General features: G+C 44.9%; 1 protein-coding gene across 8 annotated transcripts in view; it reads left to right on the top strand.

Moving 5' to 3' along the window:
* The window catches only part of casz1 (castor zinc finger 1), a 246598-nt gene that overhangs the window by 210814 nt on the left and 17380 nt on the right, over positions 1 to 18404 (top strand). For 5 of the 8 annotated variants that reach the window (XM_031794213.1, XM_020506403.2, XM_031794214.1 and 2 more), the window contains 7 exons: positions 5778 to 6711; positions 8307 to 8372; positions 10006 to 10092; positions 11186 to 11276; positions 14089 to 14253; positions 16723 to 16895; positions 17426 to 18318. In XM_031794213.1, coding sequence (XP_031650073.1) covers positions 5778 to 6711; positions 8307 to 8372; positions 10006 to 10092; positions 11186 to 11276; positions 14089 to 14253; positions 16723 to 16895; positions 17426 to 18318 — 2409 coding nt within the window. The remainder of the gene's footprint in view (positions 1 to 5777; positions 6712 to 8306; positions 8373 to 10005; positions 10093 to 11185; positions 11277 to 14088; positions 14254 to 16722; positions 16896 to 17425; positions 18319 to 18404) is intronic. The other 3 variants (XM_031794215.1, XM_020506405.2, XM_020506406.2) reach the window with 2 other exon arrangements.

The raw sequence follows: 18404 nt of genomic DNA, 5'->3' as shown, positions 1-18404 counted from the left end.
CTCATTTACATGGTGTTTCACAAAGGTTATCTGCTGTCGGTTCCAGGCGTAATCCTTTCAGTTCAAGTCCAATTATTGGCCTGCCATTGATAGTCCGTCACGTGGTCTGAGAGCGGAATAATGTGACTCGGCTAATTTTAAGAATAACTTCTATTAAAAAACAACAACAATAACTTACATTATAAACCTACTACTGCTAAGACTGCAACTATTACTACCACTACTGCTATCTGCTAACTACTTAAGCAATAAGGCATGAGAACTCAGGGATTATCGTGTGTTATACCACAGCATTGTTGAGTATTTGTTTCTGTTTGGCTAGAAGGGCATTCTAGAATGGACATTAAAACCAGATAACGTGACAGTTGGAAAATATATCGGGGCACCTTGAAATCATGATGCAATATGCGCCTACACATGCAGACCGTACATGCTACAAAGTTACAGAAAGCTAAACAACTAACTTTATTTTAATGAGTAATGATTAATTTGATTTAAAAGTTCTGAGGTTCTGAAGTAGCTAACGAAACAGGCTGGCTAATTATTTTTGGGATGTTTTGACCCAGTCGTTAATTCTATTCATTCCACGTTGCTATGCTAAACAAATCATGTATAGCGTATAGCTATCTAGCGGAAGTTCAATGATGACAAGAGTCAAGAACTTCAATAAATAATGATTGAATACATTATGTATAAATAAGGCAGCAAGAACTACAGCAAATAATGATTTGATAAATAATGTATAAATAGGCAAAAAAAACTGCTTATTGTCATGTCAATAATATAGTTATGGAGGATAGCTAAGCAGCTGAAATGACAGCAAACTATGTGAATTTTCATTTGTTTTACCTTTGTTTCCATATGACCATTTCTTTGGATATATCCATTATAATGATCCTGATAAATAAATTCACCTGGCACAGAGAAGCTGACAGTCTAGTCACATTGATATGCAACATGTTGCACAAGTCAGATAGGCTCCCCGCAGTACCAAACCAAATGCTAGGCTAGTAGCATGGAAAAATATTGTCTTTACGCTTTTTTCAGAGGGAAATTAAATTTATAAATTGACTGGCTGGGCTATGGGACAGTGGATACGCATTGATAAATCAAATGGAACTGTTAACAGGCATTACCTTTGGATTGTAGTGCTATAACTCCTTGTTATCAACCAATCCGCACCCAGGATCCAAACAACCCGTTTTATACACTGAACAGAAATATAAACGCAACATGTCATGTGTTGGTCCCATGTTTTGTGAGACGAAATTAAACATCCCAGAAATGTTCCATACACACAAAAAGTTTATTTATCCCATATGTTGTGCACATTAATTTTTTTTACATCCCTGTTAGTGAGAATTTCTCCTTTGCCAAAATAATCCATCCACCTGACATGTGGCGTATCCAGAAGCTGATTAATCAGCATGATCATGCAGTGCTTGAGGCGTCACTATAGACCCGGGTTCGATCCCAGGCTTTGTCACAACCGCCCTGCCCACACATCCCATAGTGTGGAGCACAATTGGCCCAGTGTCGTCTGGGTGAGGGGAGGGTTTGGCCGGGGGTGCTTTACTTGACTCATCACTCTCTAGTGACTCCTTGTGGCGGGACGGGCGCCTACAGGCTGACTTCGGGTGTATGACTCGACCTCCGCCTCTCCCGAGCCCTTTGGGGAGTTGCAGCGATGAGACAAGATGGTGGTGGGTTTCTGGTATGGGCAGGCATAAGCTACGGACAACGAACACAATTGCATTTTATCGATGGCAATTTGAATGCACAGAGTTACCGTGGCGAGATCCTGAGGGCCATTGTTGTGCCATTCATCCGCCGCCATAACCTCATGTTTCAGCATGATAATGCACAGCCCCATGTCGCAAGGATCTATACACAAATCTTGGACGCTGACAATGTCCCAGTTCTTCCATGGCCTGCATACTCACCAGACATGTCACCCATTGAGCATGTTTGGGATGCTCTGGATCAACGTATATGACAGCGTGTTCCAGTTCCTGCCAATATCCAGCAACTTCGCACAGCCATTGAAGAGGAGTGTGACAACATTCCACAGGCCACAATCAACAGCCTGATCAACTCCATATGAAGGAGATGTGTCATGCTGCATGAGGCAAATGGTGGTTACACCAGATACTGACTGGTTTTTTGTTTCACACCCCTACTTTTTTTTAAAGGTATCTATGACCAACAGATGCATATCTGTATTCCCAGTCATGTCAAATCCATAGATTAGGGCCTAATGAATGTATTTCAATTGCCTGATTTCCTTATTTGAACTGTAACTCCGTAAAATCTTTGAAATTGTTACATGTTGCGTTTATATTTTTGTTCGGTATAATATACTACAACCACTGCAAAACAATGATAATAAAAGTACTACCTTAATAATAATACTAAAATAACAAATTAATAGTATAGATCATTCATGACAATCATCATTTTTTGAATTAGAGGGTTTTACATGAAGTCTGAAAAAAGGATTGCCCCCCCCCCCAAAAAAAAAGTTAGGATTGTGCAAGTGTAAGGTTGTGTTTTTGTCATCATAATAATAATAAAATTAAAATGATATTAAAAGATCAGTTTTAGAATCAAGGCTGGGAATAGCAATAGTAGGCTATGTGCTAAAAATACTTTTACGTATTAGGACTATGAGAAAGACAATCTGAAGAAATGTGTTTTAAGCCCCATTTTAAAAGCTCTGATTGATGGAACGGCTCTCAGGCGGCCATGGACATGCAATGAAATGCCTACCCAGAATATTGCTTACCTCACAATAATAGTAGTAAATTAAAAAGATGCATTTACAACAAGAAATGAACATCAATAAATACACATACAAGACATCAACTATTTAAGATACAGTGCAGTGCAACCATATTATAATTAGCTGTTTAGCAGACTCACCACTTGGGGGTCAAAGCTGTCCTTTTACTTGGGGTTAAAAGCGGTCCCCAGCTGAACATTTTGTCATTGAAACTTTTTGACTCATATACTACTATTCCTGGAACCAGTGGAATGTCTTGTCCCTTGCTTCGCAGATGTGAAGACGGTCCTATCATTAGAGCTATATGATATGACCTGAGGCGGCCTGGCTAACCATGCTAGACGTCATGACCCTGCTACAGTAGAAGCCCATGGATGTAGAGTACAGTAAACGCTCCCATGACTAAACCACACACTAATGTCAAGGTGTATCTTAGGACAACAAATTTGGTACATGTCTTTGTAAGTAGATAATGATATGATCGTGTATTTAGCAGACACTTTTGTCGAAAGTGACTTACAGTAGTTTTCATATTGGTGATCCCAGCAGGAAACCAACCAGGATCTTGGATCTACCAACTGAGCCAACAGAATTACAGATATGATATTTTTTTGTATTTTTGTATGGAGGTCCTCCTGAATTGGGAAGTAGGTGAAAGTCAACGGGCTGCTTGATAAACTCTGATAAATCTAGTGCCCATTAATAAAGTACTGTCTTATCTATGTTATCTTATCTAGCTCACTCAGTCGTCAAACACAAATGTACAAACATGCTGGATTGATCAGATGATATGTGACAAAACAGGCAGGAATTTCCTCTCAAATAGAAATACCTGATCCATTTCTCTTACATTTTTCATGCCCTTTCGATCCGCCAGATCCCCTTTCATACCAATGTGCCACAGAGAGCAGTAACCCCGGCGACGCTGATGGAAATTTGGGGATTATTTTACACTCCGTGAAGGAGATGTGAAAAGGCATGTGGGGGAGAGGCGACCGATTTAGCAATAACACAGAAATCCGAGACGAGAGCTGAAATCTTTTTGTATTAATTACCAGGACGGCGGCTGGTATTACCGCTGGCCCCGCCTTGTGTGTGTGCGTTAGCGATGAAAAAAGCAATCAAATAAATTAAGAAAAGGTCTGGAGGAGCGGGGTCCTGGGCCCGTGGCCAGAATGGAACCAAGAATGCCAAAAGTTTTACATGACACCTAAGTGAAGTTGTCATCTGGAGCGTAGTGGCTGTGTTCATAATATCTTATCTGACATCCAAACTGACACCAGGCAAGATTTTTGGAATAGATCTGGATCAGTAAACACTACTGTTAAGAAAGGAAAAGCTGAATGCCCAAGGGTTTCCTCCTCTCTGTATCATCTCTCTCTCTCTCTCTCTCTCTCTCTCTGTATCATCTCTCTCTCTCTCTATCTCTCTCTCTCTCTGTATCATCTCTCTCTGTCTCTCTCTCTCTCTCTGTATCATCTCTCTCTGTCTCTCTCTCTCTCTCTCTCTCTCTCTCTGTATCATCTCTCTCTCTCTCTCTCTCTCTCTCTCTCTCTCTCTCTCTCTCTCTCTCTCCCTCTATCTCCCTCTCTCTCTGTGTGTCATGCTCTCCCTTTCTCAGACGCACGCATACACATATACATACACTCTCTCAATCTCTTTCTCATACGTACACACACACACACACACACACACACACACACACACACACACACACACACACACACACACACACACACACACACACACACACACACACACACACACACACACACACACACACACACACACACTCTACTGCTAGTGGCGTGTCTTAATAAGGGATAGCTATGCAGTGCTCTTTCTTCCCCCTCTTTTTTTCAAGCACATTTTTTTTCCTCCCTTTTCCCCAACTTGCTGACCTCTTGCGCTAACCTGGATGAAAGTTAATGAGCCATAATTAATCTCCACATAATGCAATTAAACTATACATTTACTACATGTCCCCATGTCCTTGGGGAGGTTGTTCAATTTAATGGACTCTTAAAATAAAAAAGTGGCGTTTCAGTTCACAAATATGTAAAAGCACATATGTGGCTTCCGTAGATAGAGACGCGATGGACTTGAAATAATGTTTTTTACTAAAGGGAACACGTTTCTGGAATGTTGTCATAATCAGAAGGCCCATTAGTAAGGTCTTTCACTGAGAAAAATGAAACCTTGTAACCTATTTCAAATTCTCAAGCATTCAACAATATACAAGAGATTAAATGGTATCTTCTCTTTCCATGACATCGACTGACAAGTAAATCCAGGTGAAAGCTATGATCCCTTATTGATGTCACTTGTTAAATCCACTTCAATCAATGTAGATGAAGGGGGGGAGACAGGTTAAAGAATGATTTTTAAGCCATGAGACATGGATTGTGTATGCGTGTCATTCAGGGGGTGAATGGACAAGACAAAAGATTCAAGGGCCTTTGAAGAGGGTATGGTAGTAGGTGCCAGGCGCACCCGTTTGTGTGTATCAAGAACCGCAACGCTGCTTGTTCCCATGTGTATCAAGAATGGTCCACCACCCAAAGGACATCCAGCCAACTTGACAGAACTATGGACTCAACATGGGGATTGCTTTCGACACTTTGTAGTCCATTCCCTGACAAATAGAGGCTGTTCTGAGGGGCAAACTCGATTTGAGGAAGTTTTGTACAATTGGTGTATATCTAAAGTGTTAGGTGAGGATAGTAGGACAGTAATTTCCAAGTCAGAAGACTGACTGGGGAAGTCCCATGGAATGTTTTGGTTCATTTCCCATTACGTTCGGCATAAAATGACTGACAAAGAATCAGCCCTTTTCAGCTTTGTACAGCGCTTTTGCTTCCCCTTTCTTGGTTTTTTGATTTTTGGATAGAAGAATCTATTGACGGTCAATAGAACATAGAGGTCATACAAAAACGGTGTATCACATATCTTACCTAAGGGCTCTGTTCTCTCTGCTCCTCCCTGTTCTGTGCAGGAGAGGCGTCCACTCTGCGAGACTACGCAGCCAACACAATGAACGAGTTCCTGGGCATGTTCGGCTACGACGACCAGCAGGTGAGGGACGAGCTGGCCAAGAAGATCAGCTTCGAGAAGCTCAAAGCCGCTACCTCAGGCTCCGACCCATCCTCCCTGAGCAGCGAGGAGGCCACGCGGCGAGCCCGCTTTTCCAAGTATGAGGAGTACATCCGCAAGCTGAAGGCTGGCGAGACCCTGCCCTGGCCCATCCACACCAACCCCAAACAAGACGACCTCAACTCCAAGCTGGCCCAGGAGAAGAATGCCCTGCTCCAGGCCCAGATGGCCGCCTCTGGGGGGTGCCATTCCGGGGCTGAGGGCCAGATTTATCACTCCAGCCTGGACCACAAGCAGGGGCAAGGGCAGGGGCACAACCTTGGGCACAATCCCCCACCAACCAACCCCACCTCCCACCTCCAGAACATGGCCTCCCGAGCCTCTAAGTATGACTTCTTCATCCAGAAGCTGAAGATGGGTGAAAGCCTGCGGAGCCAGCAGAATGGCAATGCTTACAAGAAGCCATCCAAGTATGACCTGGAGAATGTTCGGTACCTGCACCTCTTCAAGCCCGGCGACGGGAACACTGACATGGGGGGCGCCATCGCCTATAAAACGGGGAAGGTGGGCCGCCCGTCCAAGTATGATATCAAGAACATCCAGAAGCTGATGCCGGGGAGGCCCGAGTCCTCGTTGATGCCCAGCGTTCTGCCTGCCACACCTGGGAACCCGGGGACACCAGTGGCTGCCACCTCGGCATCCTCCGCTGGGGCCACGGGCCCCCCAGGACTCATCATGGATCAGACAGGCCACTTGGGCTTCAACACCTCCGACTACATGAAGTCCAGCTTCTCCAAGACCGACTCCATCACCACGGGCACTGTGTCCTCTGTCAAGTAAGAACCTCTTCAGATGACTTGAATGACACTTTAGCTGAACGACACCACATAGGTACAGAAGATCTGCATGAGAAACATGCTAAGCTTTTCTCACACAGCAATATTAATGTGTGTACTGTATACTATATATTGTATATTACGCGTTTATTCAAGTCATACATTTTCTTGAATGAGTTGTGAGATCCCAGTAGTGAAAATTGGCCGCTCATGACAAAAATAGTCCAAGGAAATAATGAAAATCTCTCACAAAATTATGTCATTGCACCAAAAGTTGCCTATGCAAACCTCCCTGAATTATTAAATCAAATAACCCGTCAACTGAATCCCCCCCGATTTATTTAGCTTGTGTTTTGAAATGATTCCAGGTTTTAATATTGTACAATTCTCCTAAATTGTCTCTGTGGGACACCTGGGAGATAATGGGCATCTCACATACACTTAACTGCCACTGCGAGTCAGTTAGCCTAACGCAAAGGTAATTGCCACCTCCACAACAGCCGATGCGAATGTAGTGTGAAATAGCGCATGGTGCCAATAGATCCACGATGTGATGAGTAGCGAAGGCCCATGAACTGTTTACCTGCTGGGCGCTCTCTTCAGAGACTGATTTAGCACAGTCATCGCAAAGTGACTGACTTCCTCCTTTGGCTGGGGTGGAACAACTGTCCCTTTAATGACTTTCCAGCTGTGACTAACTTACCAGAGAGTCACAGGGCCTAGGCTGAACACTAAAAGACACTACATGGTCAATCCGACGTCTGAGGTGACCATACAGTGTTGAGTGCGATGCAGCCAACTCAGACTTCAGGGCTTTCATATTTCTTGCGCTTAGCAGAGCAGAGCTATTGGGAAAGAAGTTGTCAGGAAGTGAGTTTGTGTTAATACATGACGTACCGCCCCCACCTACCATTAACCAATCATGTCAATGTGGAGCTATATGGAGCCCTCCGCATTGTTAGTGCTAGCAAACGAGGGGGTTTGGGAAGCTAGCCCTGGTTAGCGCTAGCAAACGAGGGGGTTTGGGAAGCTAGCCCTGGTTAGCGCTAGCAAAAAAGTGGGTCCCTCTCAAGGCAGGTCACATTTCAGTAGGAACCATGCAATGTTTAAACTTAATGTGTTTCTGATGATTGGACTCAGTTCATTCACCTCCCCCCAGTCTAGTTCTATTGGTTCTACCCAACTTGTCGCTAGCTGAACCAATGCCTTCTGTTCCATCGAACCCTGTCTTCTCCTTCTGTTTGAACTCAGTCCATACTCCTGATGAGACATGACAACAGCCTTTGGAGGCAGGGTCCTTAGGGACCTTTAGAAAGGATTTTGCCTATCCCCATTATCTAGATTTGCATATGAGCACTCTCCAAAATAGCGCTTTTCCACTGCCTTTTGCCTTTCATTGTTGGAAAGCCATGCAAAGGTGTGTTCATACCTTCCTGATTCAAACCCATGTGAAAACCGCTGTCGCGTCACAGAAAATGTATATTAATTGCGGTAGTTTGAAACAGATTGTAGGTAAATATTGTGGCTGTAGTTTTTATTAACAGTGCACCCAATACCCCATTAATCCTGTCTCTTTTTGTGTTTGCTTGTATTAGGAACGGCTTACCACCTGAGAAACCTGTCACAGAGGACGTCAACCTGTACCAGAAATATATCGCCAGGTATGCAAATCCTCCCTCTCCGGTGAAGGAAATGTTGTCCCGGACGTTGAGACAAAGCTTTTTTATTAACTGATGGCGTATTTTACACTTGGATGAAACTAGATGTGTAAAATAGTGGTAGAGGTCAAGTTCTGTGCTGCAAAGTGAGGGAAATAGTAAGAGGCCGAGTTTATGGACTGAAAGGAAGTGGAATTCTGTTAGGAGGAACAAGGCATGAGATGGTTTCTATGGTGGTGAGAGGTGTGCTGACAAGATGGTTGTACTTACTCTGTTTGAGGTCGAGAATTTCTTACAAAGTTACTACAGTATACTGGAACACTTTGCATGTCAGTCTTGAGTAGTTCAAGCGTACTGTGCGGCGGTGTATGTAACGAATATAGAGTGAAACTGTTGGTTACATGGCTGCATGGTCACTGAATTATCCTCTTTATCACTCACAAAACACGGAGGCAAAACATTGCAAGGTAATCTCATATTTCAATAGACAACACAGTGTCCCATTCTCCAGTCATTTTGAACTCCACACTAGAAAGGTGATTGTCACTTGTTTATTTCTTCACTTTAAAAAGAAAGGAAAAGCACTGTTTCAAAAGCCCAAAGTGGCATTGGCGTTAATGATTACTTCTCCAAACCGTAACATGAAGGGCACAAATCAAAAGCACTGTCACTGACAGACACACACATTTTCATCATGCACACACACACACACACACACACACACAAAAACCTTCCTTGGACTGATTACATTTTGCAGATTTAATTAAGGAATTTTTAATGAGGCTTCTGCTGGCACTGCCAAGAACTGTTTTGATATTTGCGCTGCATAATGCATAAAATTTGTCTAAACATCTCGGTAGTTGATGCACGGGGAGGCTGCAGATAAGCCCAGATACAGTTTCAATTTCCGTGTTGGGGAGAGAGAGCGAAAAAAAGAAAGGGAAGAGGAGGGAGGAAAAAAGACAGAAAAGGAGGACTCATAAAAAGGGCAAATGTAGACTGGGGGGAGGGGGGGAGGGGTAGGGGGAGGTTCATCTCTCTGGAGCCACAACTAATGAGCGCACATTTATGCTAAAAACCCAGCTTTGTAAATGTTGTTGACTCCCACCTTCCACCCCCCTCCCCCTCACCAACCAAGGGGGGAAAAGTTATTTATCTCCTTGCCGCGCACCAGTTTGATGTTTTAAAGAGCTTCCCTGGTAGTGTTTAGTCGCAGTTTTCCCTCTTTAAATGCTTTCATGCACCCACTATTGCCGCGGCACTTTGATCTGCGTTGACTCTATTGTAACAGGAGATGTGCCGCAATCTCTGTATCGTTGTGATATTAATATTTAATCTGCAGCTGAATAGCAGCGGCCCATTAGGCCCCCTGACGCGGCAAGTGGGAATTGTCCATAGGCAAAGTGATACAGCTGGGCAATGAGCAGAGGGGTGGGCCACAGTCCCAGGGGGGCTATGTGTGCGTGTGTGTACGTGAGCGTGTGTGTGTGTCCGAATACGTGTGTACATGCACAGTCCATAGAGGAGTAGGGCTGAGAAAAGCACCGATGGTGGGAGAGTTGGTTGGTGTGTGTGACCGTGTGTGTGTGTAATGTACTCTACTGTTAGCTCCATTTCTGTTTTTTTTTTTCTAAAGAAGCCGTCAAACCTTCCCGAAGCCCCTACCACCACCACCACCACCACCATACCCTGAGCCCCCCACCACACCACCAACTTTTAAAAGGTAGTGGATTTGCCGTTCAATTAGCCTAATGAACTCCGCAAAGTGATCTGTAAATGCAGCCCTAGGATAGTCATACAGGCTACAGGCAACAATAACAAAAAACAGAGAGAGAGAGAGAGAAAGAGAGGTAGAAAGAAAGAGAACGAGTGAGGGAGAGAGCAGATGGTGCTCTTGGCAGTGGCAGTGCAAATGTTTATTTGTGTGTTTTCAGTCGTAATTGGAGGTTTTTTAACAGTCATTAGTAAACGCACAAGGAAAATGGTGCCCACTCTTTTACCTGGATAAGTCTTTACCGAGTCAGACTCTTACAGTCAAGAGGAGGAGGAAGGGGACGGGAGGGGGCGGCAGTAGCGTGTAGATCCACTCAAGCCTCTCAGCAGAACCTAACCTTCCTTTGATTAAAGCAAGCGCCGTTAACCTGAGAGAGAACTCCACAACATTGATTTGGCAAGGTTTAAAAGGCAAATGAGGGGAATCATGCGTGGGGTTTACAGTTTAATAAGTGTCTGTGTACCGGCTGCTTTTGAAATAAACGGAGCTAATTTGAGTCGAAATTGGTGTGACAGGCGAGTCAATTGTGGCGGTGTGCGGAAAACAGACGTATTTGTGTGACGAGATGAGTTGTTTTGGAGGTATGGTTAGGATTAGGAGGTAGTTCTCTGGGAGGTGATTGGATTTCCTTTTGGTAGTGACAGACACCTTGAATGTTAAAGGGGGGAAATTTGGGTTTGGTTAAGTTTCGGAATAGAAACAGGTGTTTCCCTCCATGAAGGTGATGTTTTTGTCCATTTGCTCACTAATCGCCAGAAGAAAAGGAAGGATGCACCCAAGAGAATTAGGGAGGGAGTTAATATTCAGACAATACTATCATTGCAAAATAGCATGCATGATTTTATACCACAATAACATAATTTTTCAGCCCCTTTTTTGTGAAGATAACGTCTGCTCTATGACTGTCTTCTATGAAGAAGCATTGGAGTGTCCACAGCTTTTACACCTGTACCTTGATTAGTCATGACAAAATCACTCAGTGTAAAGTCCACATGGCCCGTGATGTAACTCTGTACCCTTTTTTTTGTCACTTGACTTCCAGGTTCTCGGGGAGCCAGCACTGTGGACATGTGCATTGTGCCTACCAATACAGGGAGCATTACCACTGCATGGACACGGAGTGCAACTACCAGGTGAGTAGCTGTGTGCTGAACGCCCCATACGTTATACATTTTAGGACACCCCTACAGCACTATTACAAAAGTCCCTTGCTATGACACGTTTTGTGAGAATGTCCTACAATGTTCACCATACACCCTGGTGAACAACTCTAAGGTGTACGTTTTAGGACATTCCTATGACTTAAGTCCCCACTCCCTATGACAAATGTCCCCACTCCCGATGACAAAAGTCCCTATTACTTATACAAGGTTTTGTAATGTTGACCTAAAATGGACACTGTACACCCCCTATTTAGGTGGCCTAGTTAGACACATGTTTGCCTTGTTTCCCCATCTCCCACAAATTGCAGGCTTCCCCTCTCTCTAGTCTAGGCCTTGCCTCGTGTCACCATGACAAACGAGATAACAGCAGCGGGGGTAATGCTGTACTCTTAACAGCCATGGTTCAGTGCCTCCAAATGTACTGCGCTGTGCTGTACTCTACTCTACATCCCCTACTGTCTCAACTTCAGCTAGCGAGAACCCATAGAGACGGTGTCGCTGGGTGATTCAGAGATGTCTCTATAACTCAGTGTCCCGTTCACAAATATGGGGAAGTGTATGAGCACAGAGTTTGAATCCTCTTCCGTGTCTTCCTGACCTCTTGACGGGGAAAACTAAGGGTTCTAGGATATACAGAGATGAATAATATGTCATCACTTCATCTCTGCTCATGCCCAACAAAGGCATGCACAGATGAAACGTTGTTGACGTGTGTCCACCGAACAGGTTATGACTGCTGGCACTCGTCCAATTGAGAGCAAAGGCTTTTTTTCTCTCCCTAAGCTGATTCCGTGCACAGTTGGTCTTTGACAATTGGCCTTTTATCCTGGGTTAATTGTAAATATGCTTGAAATATGGTTCCTTTTCGATGTGTTTTTTTAATAATTTTCCTGGAGACATCTGCCGTTGCTCTGGGTCTGCTTTTAATCCCCTTTCACGTTATTAATCTTGTCCCGGTCCCAAGAGTTGTCATGTACGGCACAGGGAGGGAGGAAAAAAAGTGTTAAGGAGATCAGACTACCGGCCTGTGTGTTTGCCTTAGCATATGGTCTAAAAGAGTTAGACAAACACACGTGTATTTGTCAAAGACGTCAGATCCTCAGGCAACTTGAGCGGTATGTTTTTCCGTCCTTCCGTCCGTTTTTCCGAATGAAGGCATCTGTAGCTCCAATCACAAAGCATAACATCTAGACTTGTCACAAGTCATGCTTTCACCGTTCGACAGGATGGATACTTGGCTGAATGTAATGGAGAGAAAAAAGGCTTTGAAATGATTTCAAGTCGTCCTTTAGAATTTTCGTTGGGGTTATCAGGTCAAGTCCCCATCTGTCATTGACTTGAAGTGCAGAGCTCAAAATCTAGACATTTGGATGTACATATCCGGCAAAAACCGGCCTAGCTAAGATAAGCACCTCCTTTGGTAGTGATAATTCATGAAATGTTACATGACACACTCCTGGAATATTATCCTGCTGCCAGGCTCAGTGGCATTCTCCTTTCATGGGCCTGTGTGTGCATCCTCTACAGTGGTGGGAATCCTAAAATACATGGTGCATGTCAAGTGGCTTCCAGCTCCCAGACTCCAACTGAAAAGAGGCTCTTCTACCCTAGTCAGCTATCACCAGGGTTATTTTGGCTTCCATGGCGGATCAAACGCAGTGGGACATCCTCAGCTCAACTTCTCATCTCGTCCTCATTTACTGCCAAAGAGAATCATTTCCAGAATGAAAAATGTTTCTATGGAAAATCAATAGATCAGTTATTGGTGACAAATCCTCAGCCAGAATGATACAGTACTACTGTAAGTTACAGGGTTGCAGAAGATAAAACTTCAGGGGTGGGAAATGGGTCAAGAACTAAGGAATGGCAGGCAACCAGCTGCCATTCATTTGGGCCTTGGTGATACAAATGCTTGATACACCAGGAATTACCATACTTTGTAGAAGCAATTGTATGTGTTTTAGAATGATTGAATTACATTTTCCCCCTGATCTATCTCTCTACTGTACATAAATCTCTCTACTCTACTGTACATAAATATGGATATAAGTAGCTCCAGAGTCATTGATTCAGGCTTCTCTAGTTACAGTTCCTGTAACATCAGCTTAAGCCCAATTACTGCAGATTTGGTTGCTCTAGGTCTCTCCAGAGTCCCTTTTCTGTTTTTCTTCTCCGCTCCTCAGTGTAGGAGGCTTTTTAATTTTGAGGAGGGTATCGTAGCATATTCCCTCCTTATTACAGCCAAAGCCAGCGCGAAAACTGCACTGTTAATGCTTTAATTAAAAATGGAATCATATCTCGGTGAGGGAATTGAAAGGGGAAACGTTTTTTTTTTGGTTAGCTTGTTTGTTTGTTTTGTTGTCTATTTTTTTTCCTCCAGTTGCACGTCTGAGAAACCATCTGCACGGAACATAATTTTGCAAAAGCCAGGAACGTCGGAACTGTGATCTTGCATGTCAAGTGATCCATCTTAATTTAACAAAAACGGAGGAAATGGAAAATAATAGAGATACGAGCCGAAGACTTCCCACTTCTTAAATATGTCTTTGTTGCTACCTATCAGTGCCACATACATAGCCCTGGACATATAGAGGCCATGTATGTAAATATGAATAAAGTCCTGAGAGAGTCTGGCCCTCTCCATTACAACACACACAGCCTCATCTCCTACTTTGCAAGTTGGCTCCTGCGCTTTGCAGCTGTTTCCAGAGCAATAGTGACTTGATTTTGTGACTATTTAAATAAACACCAATCTGTTGCCGTGCGTTTTGTCCCTTGGCAGAGGTTCACCAGCAAGCAAGACGTGATCAGGCACTACAATATGCACAAGAAGAGGGACAACTCCCTACAGCATGGCTTCATGCGCTTCAGCCCACTGGACGACTGTAGCGTCTACTACCATGGCTGCCACCTCAACGGGAAGAGCACCCACTACCACTGCATGCAGGTAAACACACATGCACACATACACTCATACACACACACCAAACACACACGCACACTCGAAAGATACGCTGCTTGCTTAGCCAGTACTACTTCCTCCTGATTGGGCTTCCACTGAGGCTGGAACCCAGGACTTCTGCTTTGCTAGAACACGTGACCGCCCTCCTGAAGAGTCTTACCAGTCGGCACCACGCAAAAAGCTAGCTATTCGCTGGCGCTAGTGGGGACACTTCAGGCTGAGGAGTAAGTTCCACACATCCCAATGTGCGACATTCACCCCTCAAACTTACTCAACAGTGACCCCAGCATTGAGCTGAGCACAACTGTACATCTGGGTCACGGCATCAACTATAAAGGACGTCACACTGCTTGCTTAACCAATGCCACTTCCTCCTGATTCGGCTCACAACGAGGTTCGAAACCAGGACCTCTGCTTTGCTAGCACATGTGACCACCCTCCTGAAGCGTCTTACCAGTCGGCGTTACGCGAAAAGCTAGCTATTCGCTGGCGCAAGTGGGGACACTTCAGGCTCAGGAGTAAGTTTCACACATCCCAATGTGCTACACATATACACACTCTTGTTTCACACACAAACACACACACACACGCACACACACGGCACTCCACCACACACATTACAGACCCATGACCATTGTCACCTATGGAGATCTGAGGGTTCTTGTGAAATGGGATTTTGCAGAGTCATGCATAATTCATTGATGTTGCATTCCAGAGCCACACACCACAGTACCGGATATACGGTACATACTGGAGTCATTTTCTAGAATTGGCTAGCTATACAGATTCAGTGTGTCTGTCCTTTAAAGGGATAGTTCACCCAAATCTACCAGAAGCCTATAAGGAAAATGATTGTCATTTTATTTCTCGAGTGATACCATTTAGGGGAAATTTGGGGTGGCATGGAGAGTATAGCATAAACTCCTCCCACCAAAAACATGAAAAAATTTGTGAGCAGAGACATGGCCCCCATGCCAAGCCCAGGGAAAACCAGGCCACTCAGGCATGACAAGATGCACACCGATGAGCTCTCCGAGTCTTGAGAGCTCTGCACTTTAACTGTATCTATAAAAGGGAATTACACTTCTTCCACTTTTTCCATTAAGCCCAAATTGCCATTTAAGAGCAGTTTTTGTGCGTTTAACAAAAGGTGTCATAAAGTAAATAAAATAAAAATGAAAGGGATGAACCCATGTCGTTGCAGCAGCGGCGGCAGCACTCTTCTCTCCCTCCCCTACTCTCTCCTCGCTCCTTAATTGGCATGGGTAAAAATTCAGTTAGTTGTTTATATTAACTGAAAATTTTTCATCTTTTAGTACCAAGCGACGAGTTGAAGATTATTCCCCCCACCGGATTTGTTTAATTTTTTTCCACATCTGCTTATTTTCAAGGTGTCATCGCTCCGAGTGCTTTCTCACCGGCAGGCCAGCAGCCCAGGGCTTGGATGGCCAGAGATATATTCTTTCTTAAACCCCCTAACGGCGTAATTGTTATTAAGACGTTTCAGCCCTTGTTTTAACAGGCCTGAGAACCTGCAGATGTTGGCATCAGGCACCTCTGATTTAGTGGGGAAAAAAACAGAGTGGCATTTTTTTCATTGTTTGACTCAATATGGAGAAGTTGCCCCTTTTGCACCGGTTAAAAAGTGCCAGGGATGATATACAATTGCTGCTTTTAATTCAAACATTAGCTGTATTTTCCTCCGGGCCCCGAGGGCTCCTGAGTACCAGAACATTTTAAACTAAAGAAAGTGACAATCAACCTGCCCACCTCTTACCCCCTCCTCCCCTCAAGTTGCTCTGTGAGTTACAGTTAGGTTGCGGTGATTGCATACTGTAGCGCTCCGAATATGAATAGCATCAGCTTAAAAGAAAGCCTTAAATGGAAGGTATTTTTTAACCACACACGACCCTGGTAGTTATACCACTGTCTCTTACTTAAGTTTGTCACGTCGCAATGTTTCAACCAGAGCAGGTTTGCCTTGTTCTACTTAACATGATGTTTGATAAGGTCTCTCGACTTGTCACACAGACAAGTAGCCTAACTTGAAAAAAATACCTCCGTCCGTCTTACAATTTCTAGGTCACCAGAGACTCTTTCTTACCACACTGAGCTCATTTCTCAACAGAGCCTTTCTCAGTTCTCTTAATGGCCCGCTGTGAAAAAGTCTGACTTAGTCACTGTTCTAAACCACTGCTATTTGAACGAACAAAAACAATGTAAATCAATGCTAGGTTGCCTCTTAAAGATTGGTGTCAGAGATTTATTCATTGATGTCAATAAAGTTGAAGGTTTGTCTCCACACCTCTTTTAGGTCCTTATGGTAACAAATGATGTTCTCAATACCATACCTGGTTAGAGTAAAGAATAAGTTGATGAATGAATCATTAATATGTCGATTTATTTGCCTATTACTGAGAAGCTTCAATCCCACACTGCCCTCTCTGTCTGCAGGTGGGCTGCAACAAGGTATACACCAGCACCTCCGATGTCATGACTCACGAGAACTTCCATAAGAAGAACGCCCAGCTGATCAACGATGGCTTTCAGAGGTTCCGCGCCACTGAGGATTGTGGGACGGTGGAGTGCCAATTCTACGGGCAGAAGACCACCCACTTCCACTGCAGGTCAGGAGATCAGAACAGGGTACCCCCCGTAATCGAGATAGAGATTGTATTTACAGGTGTCTCTTTTCACCAGGTCTCAACACTATTTGAGTTTAACTCACACCAGCCACTTTGTTTAATGTGTGCATCCATGATTGCCCAAAGAAATCGGAATCAATGTCTTTTTTTCATAGACTGCAGTTTGAATCTGCTTCATACTATGGGTTCGATGAGCTGGTAGGCTCCACATAAAAAATTGGATTGTAAGAATTGAGATTGAAATCGAAAACATGTTTGGTTTTGCCGAACAGTCATTTGGAATGGGTCCTTAGCTGGCACTGTTTAAAACACCTCTGGTAAGTTGTGAAAGCGATGAAATCTCAATGGAGGTTTATTGTGTCACCTTCCTCCATTATGAAGTATTTTGATTATGTGGCTTCAATCCACGACTGCCTCAAAACTTTTCCACTGTACAGAAAAGGCCTTGTAACTTAGCATCTTAGGTGACATCTTTTGAACTTTTCTCCCTGCTTCCCTCCCTCCTTCCACAGGCGCCCGGGGTGCACCTTCACCTTCAAGAACAAGTGCGACATTGAGAAGCACAAGAGCTACCACATCAAGGATGATGCATATGCCAAGGATGGCTTCAAGAAGTTCTACAAATATGAGGAGTGCAAATACGAGGGCTGTGTCTACAGCAAGGCCACCAACCACTTCCACTGCATCCGCTCAAGCTGCGGCTTCACCTTCACCTCCACCAGCCAGATGACCTCCCACAAGCGCAAGCACGAGCGCCGCCACATCCGCTCCTCAGGCGTGATGGCCCTCTCCTCTGGCGGCTCCTTCCTGATGCCCAAGGAGGAACCCGGAGACGAGTCGAGCAACGATGACCTCATGGACTTCTCGGCCATCAGCAGCAAGAACTCCAGTCTGAGCGCCTCGCCCACCACCCAGCAGTCGTCCAACGGTCCCGGCGCCCACTTGCTTGCCACACCCACCACGGTGATGTCGTCCTCCGGCGGTGGCCACAGCGGCCTCAAGCCCACCTCCTCGCTGCCACACTCGGCACGCATGTCAAGCCTGCTATCCCAGGCGCTGCCCAGCAACATGCCTGTGGCACTGGCGCTGTCCAACAGTGCCCTCGCCAGCGTCAACAATCCCTTCTTCCCGCTCATGCCCCGGCTGCCCATGCAGCTGCCCCATTCGGCCGCCAGCCTGATCTCGGCCGTGTCGTCTGGCGCCCACTCCATGCCCACCGACTCACTGTCCCAGGGCGGCTGCTCCTCGGCGGGCAGCGATGGCGCCATGGCATCCACGCCGACCTCCTACGCCTCAGCCTCTTCCATCATGGAGAAGATCTCTGCTAGCAAGGGCCTCATATCCCCGATGATGGCCAGGCTGGCAGCAGCTGCCCTCAAGCCCTCTGGCAACCACCAAGACACAGGTGGGTGTTTTTATAATGTTGTAGTGTCCCATGTGGCTCAGTTGGTAGAGCGTGGTGCTTCCAACGCCAGGGTTGTGGGTTCGAGT

Source organism: Oncorhynchus kisutch, linkage group LG17 (genome assembly GCF_002021735.2).
Source record: "Oncorhynchus kisutch isolate 150728-3 linkage group LG17, Okis_V2, whole genome shotgun sequence".
In the NCBI taxonomy this organism is placed as follows: Eukaryota; Metazoa; Chordata; class Actinopteri; order Salmoniformes; family Salmonidae; genus Oncorhynchus; species Oncorhynchus kisutch.
Note: the sequence above shows the minus strand (reverse complement) of the source record. Positions and strands in the feature narration are given on the sequence as shown.